The sequence below is a fragment of the Alosa alosa genome, chromosome 11 (assembly GCF_017589495.1).
Source record: "Alosa alosa isolate M-15738 ecotype Scorff River chromosome 11, AALO_Geno_1.1, whole genome shotgun sequence".
Lineage (NCBI taxonomy): Eukaryota > Metazoa > Chordata > Actinopteri > Clupeiformes > Clupeidae > Alosa > Alosa alosa.
Genome location: NC_063199.1, coordinates 2003000 through 2015292, shown reverse-complemented (window position 1 = coordinate 2015292; position 12293 = coordinate 2003000). Strand labels below are relative to the sequence as shown.

At 37.9% G+C, this 12293-nt stretch overlaps 1 protein-coding gene across 7 annotated transcripts in view; it reads right to left on the bottom strand.

Moving 5' to 3' along the window:
- Window positions 1–12293, bottom strand: part of LOC125303549 (AP-3 complex subunit beta-2) — a 63311-nt gene that overhangs the window by 29157 nt on the left and 21861 nt on the right. For 6 of the 7 annotated variants that reach the window (XM_048257348.1, XM_048257351.1, XM_048257350.1 and 3 more), the window contains exons 3-15: window positions 7700–7774; window positions 7517–7612; window positions 6531–6691; window positions 6372–6438; window positions 5976–6158; window positions 3650–3829; window positions 3437–3534; window positions 2613–2667; window positions 1979–2050; window positions 1816–1878; window positions 1589–1721; window positions 1380–1489; window positions 1125–1301 (exon numbers count right to left, since the gene is read on the bottom strand). In XM_048257348.1, coding sequence (XP_048113305.1) covers window positions 1125–1301; window positions 1380–1489; window positions 1589–1721; window positions 1816–1878; window positions 1979–2050; window positions 2613–2667; window positions 3437–3534; window positions 3650–3829; window positions 5976–6158; window positions 6372–6438; window positions 6531–6691; window positions 7517–7612; window positions 7700–7774 — 1470 coding nt within the window. The remainder of the gene's footprint in view (window positions 1–1124; window positions 1302–1379; window positions 1490–1588; window positions 1722–1815; window positions 1879–1978; window positions 2051–2612; window positions 2668–3436; window positions 3535–3649; window positions 3830–5975; window positions 6159–6371; window positions 6439–6530; window positions 6692–7516; window positions 7613–7699; window positions 7775–12293) is intronic. The other variant, XM_048257349.1, reaches the window with a different exon arrangement.

The following is a 12293-nucleotide window of genomic DNA, read 5'->3' as shown; positions in this document are numbered from 1 at the left end:
ACAGCCTAGCAACCACTTCCACAGTTACAACCTGGCAACAAATATAGCAACCAACGAGATAACCTAGCAACCAGCATAGCAACCACCACAACTAACCTAGCAACAGCCTAGCAACCACATCAAGTACCCTAGCAACAACCTATCAACCACTTCCACAATGACAACCTAGCAACCAACATAGCAACCAACATGATTAACCTAGCAAACAGCATAGCAACCACCATAACTACCCTAGCAACAGCCAATCAACCACCTCAAGTACCCTAGCAACAGCCTAGCAACGTAACCATAGTTAAACATTGGTAAATATAGTTAGCATTGTTAGCATAACTGCTAATAAAGATTAGCTAAGTAACATGGTTAGCACAGTTAGCATGGTTAACATAGTTAACATTGTTAGCATAACTGCTAGAAAAGACTAAGTTAGCTAAGTATTATGGTTAGCATAGTTAATATTGCTAACATGACTGCTAGCAAACATTAGCTAATTTATGTTTTACACTATATTTTACACTATATGTTTTGCATTTTCATGCACTGGTAATTCCTTGGAATTGCATTTCTAGTTATTACAGTGCATGAAAATGCACTGTTCTGTTATCTGAAGTCTTCTTCTTCTTCTTCTTCTTCTTCTTCTTCTTCCCACCAAATTTCTGCGTCTAATTCAGCTTTAACCGTTTAACGTAGAAACTTTGTTCAAACTTTGTAAAATAGGTCCTGAAAAGGACACTTGAGGAATGTATTTTTCACTTTTGTAAACTTTATACTTTTTGAGATATTAATAAAAAAACATAATAACGACACAACTGTTTCAAAATAAATTCAAAATAATTCACTATTAAATAATTTAATTACTTAAACTACTCAACTATTTAACTGTTCAGCCATTTCAACTGTCAGTTGTTATCAACTATGACTCCTTCCAACTGTTTCCAAATAAAAGTTTGTTTTGCATTTTATGTTAATATACAGTATGTTTATATTTTCATGCACTGGTAATTTCCTTGAAATAACATTTTCTAGTTATTATTATTATTATTATTATTATTATAATAATTATTATTATTATCATTAACATCTGTATGAATATATTTCATAAAATAACAGGAATGTGAATATCTCACTTGTTTTGAGTTCGTAAGGTAGAGTTTGGCTGCCAGATTGATTATCTGTAGCTTGACAATGTCTTCCTCATTAGTGAATGTCTTAGCCATCTTCCTTAGGACATCAGGAGCAATCTTGGGCACATGCTCACAGTACTCTCCAATTAGCCACAGAATGCTAGCGCGTGCCATTGGGACCTAGAGAGAGGAAAACATCTGCTGCAGCAGTCTGATGGGAAGCACAGGTCTATGACAAAACAGGTTGGACAACCTTACCTGAATGTTGTCTGTGAGTTTAGCCATATGCTTAATAATCTCACTATGCTGCTCCGGTTGCATCTGTAAGAGTTTCTTTATCACCACCACTGATTCAGCCACTACCAGCTCTGAAATGTCACACATCAGATGTTAGGGCTTTTTTTGTGATTTCAACATGTGGTGGCATCATAGATTTAATACCCATTTACTACAACAGGTGCACTAACCATCGCGGTTGGAGAGTAACTGGACTAATCCATTCAAACATGTATCCCGGACCTCGCCGATATTTGTGGCACAGCGACCAATGGCTTGGATTGTGGCAGCAACAAAATCTTTGTCCATACTTTTAATGTACGTCTATATCCCAAACAGAAAAACATATTTAAAGCGAGTAGATTTTTTTGTGTGCATGAATTTAATATCTTCAATTAGTGTGAAGTCATGTATTTACCTGAAATTCTCTAAGGATTGTTGAAATATTGGTCTCATTTGCCAAATTAGTTAAAACCTCAAGCTGTGAAGACAATGAAATATCTTTTAGTGGGTGAATATGCTACACTATGGTGCAGGACTAATACTACAATGAAAAGGACTGTAGACTACTATTGGTGTACCTTAAGGACTTTGATCTGTGTTGGGTCTGTGGAGCGTATATAGAAGCTCTTCAGGTATGGTTCAAACATCCCCTACAGGAACAATCAGACCAATAAAAAAACATCAGAGATCATCAAATCCTGCTAGGTCAAGTGGTTGTGGATTCAATTCATTAACCACATATCCTGGAGGTTAAATTCGAAGACAATGGGATGTCACAACTTCACCTTCAGATATCTCAATGCATCTTAATTACAGCTCTGTCACATTTTCATAGGAGAGCATGGTTAGAGAGGTTTGAAATGTATACTGTGGCTAATTTCAAAACAACATTTTGAGAGACTCTGACTGCTGCCCAATAAAGCCTGGACAAATTTGAACCTGCTCTTTTAAAATGTGCTGTACATGATTGATGAAATTTGGCTACACTTATACAGAGGACATTTTTTGGCAATTTTGATGAGGCTGCAACTCTGTAAGTTCTCAGTCAAAATAGTACAATCTGTATAAAATTAACAATATTCTTGAATGTCTCTGTGGATCTTACAGAAAGGGGCACTTAATGTCTATGCTACGGTACGCTTATAGTTGGTCCTGAAAGTGTATCTGTCCTTTTAGCTGTCATCAGACTATGTGGAACTAGTGAATTCTTACCCTTCTTTTGATGGTCATGGTGGCCACATTTTGCAAGACAACATACTGGACTTCACTGTAAAGAAATAGATAGTACCAGATACAATTAAACATATATAACCCATTTTAAGATTGGCCACCATATTGTTTCCGCATACATGTCTGTGTACCTCAAAATAGGCTATTATGTTGGATAACTGTTTTATATGTTGCTACTAATAACTAAAATTAGGCATACCTTAACAATTGGAAAAAGAAACTACACCACTTCAACACATTAAATAAAAAACAAATAACGATGGACAGAAAACTGAGCAGGCTACTAGGCTACTAGGAGGAGCATGAAGGTCCCATCAAAACCGTGATAAGAGCAATTTACTAGGGAGAGTTACACTCCAAAGAGGATCAGCTCCCTTGAGACAGAGCAACATTGTGGTGAACCCTGTCTGCTACAATAATGATATTTCAAGAAAGTTTAATTTTAGGCCTTGAGAAAGAAAGAGCTTACCCTGATTGTTAAACAACCCACATACTGTGTACCCTGAAGTGAACAGGTGGTAATTTCTCATAATTACTAGCAATAGCTATGTTGACAGTTCAGTTACATGTGCAAGAACAGAGTGATTGACACACCAGTTTACAAATTACAAATATTATGTGCACATCACTTCAAGTCCATGTGCAGAGGTACACCTGTTTCCCTAGGAAGTATCTATTTCACAATACCATTTTATGCATAGAAAACTGCTTAGCATAACTTAAGTGTGTTGATACATCTGGTTCCTGGACCTTCAGCAGTTTGCCTACAAAGCCAAAAGTTCTTTATATGCGGCTGTATAACTAACCTGTGGCTTCTCATAAGCCGAACAAGAGCTTTTGCGATAACACCAACCTCTGCTTTTGGGGCAAGGTGGAAGTAGAGCTGGGCAACTGCCATTACAACCTGAGCAAAATAAAAGAGAAGGGGAAAAGGAACACATTATTGTGTCGTGACATATTATGTATTTGTATATTCATTATGTTTCTTACAGTGGTAGCAATTGTTACAAACAACCTACAGCTGCATTCCGACTTTGTAGGAGAGGTTTAGTGTTTCTCAGTAAAAGTCTGTGGTCAGGATCCATGACATAGGGTTTTCTTTTGGCCACTGTGGACGCTTCAGTATTCTCCTCCTTTGCTTCTTCATCCTCCTCAGAACCATAGAAAGCCTTCTCCCCCCCTTCCTCCAGAAGAGACTCCTATGGCAATATTATAAAACAATAACACATACAAACACACACACACACACACACACACACACACACACACACACACACACACACACACACACACACACACACAGGCACACCCATACACACACACTTAACACAATAGAAAAGTCCACAACAGAAAAGCACTTTCTCAAGACTTTGCCCGATGACTTTCAGCAATTAAAGGAATGTCCAGAGCAAAAGCAATCTAGGGTCTATTTCTAGAAGCTAACAGGTTCAAACAGTTGCTTGAGACCATACAGTAATTACATTAATTGGTGCAGTTTTGAGCAAGACAGTCGTCTTACAATGCAAGTGCAAGGGGCACAGTCACACATCAAAAACGAACTCTATTTTTCAACACTGACAATGTTCAAAATAGAATGACACTTCTGTGGTAGTGTGGTGAGGTTGTCTATAGACAAATCAAAGTATTGTAAATGTTCTAAGTGTTTCAACGTTCTAAGTGTTTTATTTTTAAAGGCCAGTTATTTCACGGATCCAGGATACTATGCATCCTGATAAAGTTCCTATGGCCTTTGGAATTAAAATAGCCCCACATCTTCACATACCCTTTACTATACCTAGAGATTGGCATGGGGTACTTTCCATAAGATCATCTCTCAATGCAAATCAAACAGCTAACAGGCTAACTGAAATAAAACCATGCCAATCTCTAGGTATGGTGAAGGGTATGTGATGATGTGGGGTTATTTTAATTCCAAAGGCCAAGGGAACTTTGTCAGGATGTACCGTATAGTACCCTGGATCCATGAAATAACTAGCCTTTAAAAATAAAAATCTGCCTGCCTCTATCGGAATTTAACATAGGGGTGTGAATACTTATGCCCCCTGTATTTTAAGGGAGAACATTTATTTATTTACGATACATTATTCATTCACAAAGAAAATTGGTGTCCTTAAAGGTTGGATATTTCCTAATTTTTTTACTTAAGGCATTAAGGTCAATTTCCAAAAGATGATGTTTTATTCCTCTTTTTAGTCAACTTTAGCATGGGTTCATAAACTTATGAACTCAATTGTATATATATATATTTATATATATATATTGTTAAATGTTGGGACTGATGGCCACTGAAATCTGTGGGTTATTTGATGGTTCACTATTAAGTTTCATGTAGTTAAAAGAGTGTCAAGATTTCCATCCGCTTATTGCGAGACAACGCATCCACTTTCATTCATTCATTCATGGAACGTGTGCTGTGCTGTAATGGAAACCTTATTGCGTATAGCCAAATAGGTCTACGATAGCCTAAATTTTACTTTTTTTTATTATTATTATGCATGATTTACTTTTTTATAAAATTTGTAGGCTGGAATGCCTCACAGCAGCAATTGTGTTTAAAGGCTACTGCTTCAGCCTCTAGCAAGCTCAGAAGGGGGCGGCAAGCAACTGGTAGCTTGAGAGCGACGTGTTGGAGACCCATGGTGTAGGACGACTTTTCATTGGCAACAATATTAAACCAACCGACAATATAAAATATTAAGAAGAGCTCTTTTATGAGTTAAATCGAAACAGTGTAGGCAATTATTACGGCCTTTATTTGTCTGAATTTGAGGCCCCGCTATAATCCCAGCCATAATTTGAGGATTTAGGCATGCATATGTGTTTCAGGCATAGTGCAAGCACTAATCTCAGACTGAAGTGCGCAGAACTTGTGCATTTGAGAACACTCTCTCGGGGCTGTAGACGGTAATGTTTCATGTAGGGTTCATGTTAGTTAATATGAATTAACATTTAAAAAACATGTACAATTATATATTTTTTTTATATAAGTTGCACCTGACTATAAGTCGCAGGACCAGCCAAACTATTAAAAAAAAGTGTGACTTATAGTCCGGAAAATACGGTATATAGGTTTTATAGAATAAAATGATGCTTGTTATGAATAATTTCAAATGATTTGAAACCAAAGTAATGGACTCGGACACAGAAATCTGCATGTCACGTCATTGACCCATGTCTGTCCCACTTTAGTACTAGTAGTACAGGCACAAATCGCTCAGCTGCATATCATTTGAATATATTTGGCTTTTTCTGGTGATGACAGCATGTCAGGATCGGTCATAATGACAAAAACAAGATTTTCTCTACCAGTATCAACATACTTACATTAATGTTGGGGTTAAGGAATTGAGTCCTAGCGTATCGGGTAAGCATGTTGATGATGACCACCTGACCCCATTCCTCCACATCAATCAGTAGGTTGCACAATTTACGGTAGTTTTTATGGATTAAGTCAATGCGCTCCGGACAAACCTCCTCAAAGGCCATGACAACACTTCCAGCAACAAGCTGTAAAGACAGATGTTAAACACATTTTAAGTCTTACATTTAAAAAGCTATATTCGTTATTTGTTTTTTGACCACTATATAACCATAATGCAGTGTTGATTAAATGTTGTCTGAAATGTTTCCATAAAACAAGCTCAGTTTCTGAGCAATGCATTCTTTCCATACATCTACCACCTATTTTATTATGCCCTAAATTGTTGAAATGTGGCTTACCGTAGTTTTATCAGCAAGAAGCTTCTCTATAACCTCTATCAATTGGTCCTTCTGTTCAGGGTCCAAACTAATAAGATACCCAGAAAGCATTAAACACATTACATAAAACAAAACAAACAATGCTCCATCCATGACACCCTGAGGAAATGCTATTAGTACCTGTACAGTTTTGGGATGGCATGAGCAGCAGTTTTACGGACATAAGGAGACATATCCGATGCAGCTTCTTTGATGGCAAGCATCATGATTGGCACTATAATAGTGACTCTGATACTGGAGAGTACCCGTAGCGCACTTGCTCGAATCAGCTGGTTAGGGTCCTAAGAAAACAAAGATACAAACTCAAATTACTACAAAAACCTTCAGACATACTTTTTAAACTCTCTTCCCTTATTTGTGACAGCAGCTCAAAGATAATAAGAGGATGGCAAATCAATGAGTTAGTACCACCACTGTCTATAAAACCTTTCAATCTGTTCTTAAAGGGTTTCCGGTTGACACATTTCAAAACCAACACAGACACTTTGAAATGGAAATGAATCAGACCTCAGGGTAATGCTCTACAAAATGTTGACTTTAAAACTTGTTTTTTTATCCTCCAAGTTAGCATTAGCTCAGTGTTGTTTTCTGTGCTTTTTCATTTGTTTATGCAGTTAAAAGGGTCTATATATAAAGTGCAATCGAATACAAAATGGAATATGTGTAGTGAATGCTTAAAAACATAAGAGAATACTTAACACAACATTATGTTCACTCATTTTTTTACATTACTTTTACTTAATATGTATAACTCATTCTTCAATACATGTGTCATGTCCACAGGTCAAAGCTTTAAACTACCTGGTGTATGAGTTATCAGTTGTTTAAAGACTTGTGTACATTGCACAAAATGATTCTCAAAAATGGTAAATTACTTGATAACAAGGCAAGTATGTAAAAAAAAGAACCTGTAGGTGGACTGGTTGTTTTAAAGAATGGAATCAGTGATTCAAATATGATTTGACCAATGACCAATGTAGTATTATCATTCAGTCAGAGACTAACACTAACACTAACAATGCAAAACTAAGAGTGCATCATAATTCAGCAAAATGCTGCTCCATATTCTTTTTTTCATATCTGTCCATAGGTAATCCATAGGTAACCTTTAACCCGCGCTGGAACGTGGAGATGGAGAGCAGAGCTAGATCCTGCTGTTCCTCAGCGTAACGCACAAGGTAAACATACACAAGCTTCTTCACCTGTAAACACAGAAGAAAGTATTGCATTTGAACATTAAGGCTGATTATTGATTGTTGAGTATTTAACAACCTCAAGTCAAAACTTACTTCAATGTTTTTACAAGCCACATTCTTCACCACGGCTGGAAACAATTCTGAGGCATTCTTTCCCCTGGCGATCATCTGTTTTGGGAGCAAAGATAGCACAGGACTTGACCACCTACAATATCTTCTAATATCTGTAATATTCAAGTGATGTGGCACTTGTCAGTTGTTATAACAGTCTCATGGATTTTTTGGAGGTCACATGACTTAACATTATTTCATATCATTATGACTTTCAGTCTGGAGACTGTTCACTCTCACCTCTATCAGAAAAATGGCTATGTACAGATGCTGTTCATCACCTACAACACCTCTGTTTTTAACACCATAGTGCCATCCACGCTCATCATGAAGCTCCGACACCTGAATTGACAGACTACAGGTGGTGCAGTTGGGTAATATCACCTCCTCCACTCTAACATTCAGTGCTGGTGCCCCCCAGGAATGTGTGCTAAGCCTCCGCTGTGCACACTGTTCACTCAAGACCGCAAGGCCCCACATATCTCCATCAAGTTTGCTGATGACACCACCATAACCAGCTGCATCATGGTTGGAGAAGAGTCTGCCTACAGAGCAGAGGTGTCAACCCTGACATCAAGGTGCCAGGACTACAACCTGCTGCTCAGCGTTAGTACAACCCCAAATCAGAAAAAGTTGGAACATTGTGTAAAATGCAAATGAAAAGGAATATGATAAAATACAAGTCTTGTAAACCCATATTTAGCAGCAAAAGGACATAGATAACATATCAGATATTGAAAATGAAAATTTCATTCCATGATTTCCAAAAATAATTGCAAATCGGTCTAACCACAGGACCGTTTTCCATGTTACCTCAGTCCATTTTAAACCAGCTCAGGCCCAGACAAGAAGGTGTTTTTTTCTGTATCACGTCTAAATACAATTTTGGTTGTTGCATGGTAAAGTTTACACTAGCATTTCTGAATTGAGTATCAAACTGTGCGCATAGACAGTGGTTATCAGAGGATTTCCTGAGCCCATACAATGATTTTCTTTACAGAATCAGGTCTGGTTTTAATGCAGTGCCATCTGAGGTCCAAAAGACCACAGCCATCCAATATTGTTTTTCAGCTCTATCCCTAGTTTGCAAAGATTTCTTTGGATTCTCTGAATATTTGATATTATGTACTGTAGATGATGAACTCCCCAAATACTTCACAATGTCATGTTAAGAACCAGGGGCGGTGATAGTGTAGTGGTTAAGGAGCTGGGCTAGTGTGCAGTAGCCTGAAAGTTGTCGGTTCAATTCCCGGCTTCCACCGTTGTGCCCTTGAGCAAGGCACTTAACCCCAAGTTGCTCGGGGGACAATGTGATCCCTTGTAATATAGCTGACATATGTAAGTCACTTTGGTCAAGAAGTGTCTGCTAAATGTAATGTAATGTAATGTAAAAAAAAGCATTACAATGACATTTTGGTAACACTTTACTTGACGGGTGAGTTCATAACACATTTATAGCAGCTGTCATAAACTGCACATAAAGAATTCATGACTGTTTCATGAGACATGACTCAACATTCATACCAAACCTTTCATGAAATGTGCCAGAAATGACAGAACGACGACAACTTCAAAATAAAAGTCCAACATCGTATTTGTTAACCTGGATACCATTAATTTAATCTCTGCAGCCTTTGTAAATATTTCATGAATATCTTATGAAGTCTACATTGAATGTCAAGTATTTGTAATCACTGAGTTTAACACTGGGAGGTGAACTAAGCCTACATTCAGCTGATGCATATTTGTGTAACCTGGAACTGTTGGACATGATTTGCTTGACCATGTTCTGTCGTTTGTTCACTGGAGTAGCCCATTGACTCAGATGTGACGTGATCAGGTAAGAGGTTTGGAACGAAAACGGCAATGCTGTTTTGCGATTGTTAGACTTTTATTTTGACAAGTTGCCGTTGTTCTGTCTTCCACATTCTTGAAAGGTTTGGTATGAATGTTGAGTCATGTCTCATGAAACAGTAATGAATGCTTTATGTGCAGTTTATGACAGCTGCTATGAATGTGTTATGAACTCACCCGTCAAGTAAAGTGTTACCGACATTTTTTTATAATTTGTCCACACAGGTTTACACAGAGTGATGAATACCCCTACATCTTTATTTCTAAGAGACTCTGCCTCTCTGGGATTCTCTTTTTCATACCCAATCATGTTGCCAGTTACCCTAATTAGTTGTGAAACATTCCTTTTTTTGTTTTCTTTATCATTACACAACTTTTCCAGCATTTTGTTACCCCCATCCCAACTTTTTTTGAAACATGTTACTGGTATCAAATTCAAAATTAACGTATATTTTCCATGAAATAGAATATTATTTGTAATTTTCAACATTTGATATGTTGCAACCTGATGTATACAGCAGGGATTGATGTGACAATGAACTTGAAGTTTACTTTAAAACAGTTAATTTTAATGTTAATGTAATGCTTATTGGTGTAATTGTAAGTCGCTTTAGACAAAACAGGATCTGGCAGGGCTTAATTTGGGCCAGAGCAATCTGGAGCACGCTCCGGGACCTCCCAGATTTGGATCGGCACTGCTTTGATACTCCACCACCACTGTAAACACACATGCTACATTTTCTGACATTATCTAGTCAATCACTCTATTGAGTGGTTTGGGACTGAGTTTCAGTTTCGGAATTTGCCACTATATAAGGCTGTGCACTTCAGTCCAGAAAACAAAACACCAAAAAATATCAAAATTCCGGTCTTAGTTCAGTCCAAAACCCATTAAAACCCAGGGATTAAAGTGAAAAAAAATCGTTTGACTGAACTTTTTTCAGGCCATAAGTCATACGTTGTTCATATCTACCTATAGAGATAGCACCCCTTTTGCGGTCGCGACCTATTGGTTTTTAATGTACAAAAAGATGCAAACAGCAAAGTAAAGGGAGTATTCGCCTTATTCACACGGCGGCCATTGTTTAAACCAAAACAAGGCTACAGGGTACACTTCCTATATAATTAATGCCACCTACAGGTGAATGCATAGAACATAACAATCCTATGGTTTGTGTACCCTGTAGCCTCGTTTTAGCCTCCAATGGCCGCCATGTGAATAAGGCAAATTGAGAGTGTTCTTGATTGACATATGAGTTTTCCTGATGAACAAAAATATATTTTAGTACCATCCCTGACCATTGCTGATTAGCCATTGCTGTTCTTTTCTACTGCAGCAATATTGTAGAAAGGCTTTAAATTACACTCTTATTTAATTACTTCAGGCCAAAAGTGTTTAAAGAGGAGATTTTTTTCTTGTTAATATGCAATTCAACACCAAGTAAAATCTATAAAATCAAGTTTGCAAGACTTCCCATTTCCTCATCAAAGTAACGAATCAGAACATTCTAGATATTGTTCATATTTCCATTTGTTGCCTCATCTACATTTAATGAAAACATGGTAATTTTGAGTTTTACAGACAACTCAGTTTTCCAATGAGCAGCAATACTGTGTGTGCTCATGCAGGAGGTCTGCACATTTGATAACGACAATCTGGAGAGGGCGCTTTTGTCTTCAGCAACAGATTGTATAAGGTTGACAAGAGGTTGCGATATGGTAAGGGACAAGTCGTCTTGCGCTATGAAAGAACATGCGTAGCCTACTTTCTAAACGTAAAAACAGTCAGCCATATAAACGTAGCCTACCTCTGTCGTGGTGGCTAGTTGCACCAGGTAGGGAAGATGTCCTGAAGTGCACAAACGTTAACCTTATGGCGGTCTTCTGATTGGTGGCGTGCTAAAACGTTTTCCTATTGCATCCATAAACAATTTTCTTGCAGCGAACCGCGCAAAAGCAAACCCCTGGCACTTTAATTTCTTTACACCATGGCTTGTTAGTTCTCCCCCGTTTCCAATAGCCGCCCTTTTGACACCTGCCTTCCTTTAGCAACAACGCATCCATGACAGCTAGTGGCCTTGCCAAATAGACGCACACAAATCATGACGCTAATATGCGAGGTTCTGGTAGGCCTACACTGTATTCCCCAACAGTGTTCTAAACTCAATAAAATTGCAGAGCTGTACTCAAAGCTGCCATATTGTTCAGGCACCACAAAAGTTGTAAGGTCACTCAACTAGTTTTCCAGTTATTGATTATTTTGACAAGATTAGCTCTTAGTATATGAGTAGAACTGACCCCCAAACTCATTTCTTTCAAGAGTGGATTGAAATGACGTCTGACGTAATAAAGACGTGCAACTTCACTGGTTAGGTTCATATCAACATGGCAAATAACCTCATAACCTACACAAACCAACATAAACCAATAAAAAAAATCGGAAATCCCAATGAATGGTGAATGAACTAGTCTACGATCGATTGTGGCAGTTGTAAATTGATACACTTTGACATCGTAGGCCTAAGACTAATTGTTTGCAAGGATTGCTGCGCACCCGGATGTAGACAGGGAAGCTGCAAGCAATAGAGCTGCACAGTCCCGCCCACAGCCGATGCCGGATGTCATTACATAATACAGCTAACATTAGCCTACATGCTGCAACACAGGTATTAAATATATTATGTTTTAGTGAGTGTCCAAAGGGGTGAAAGCCACTTTAAAT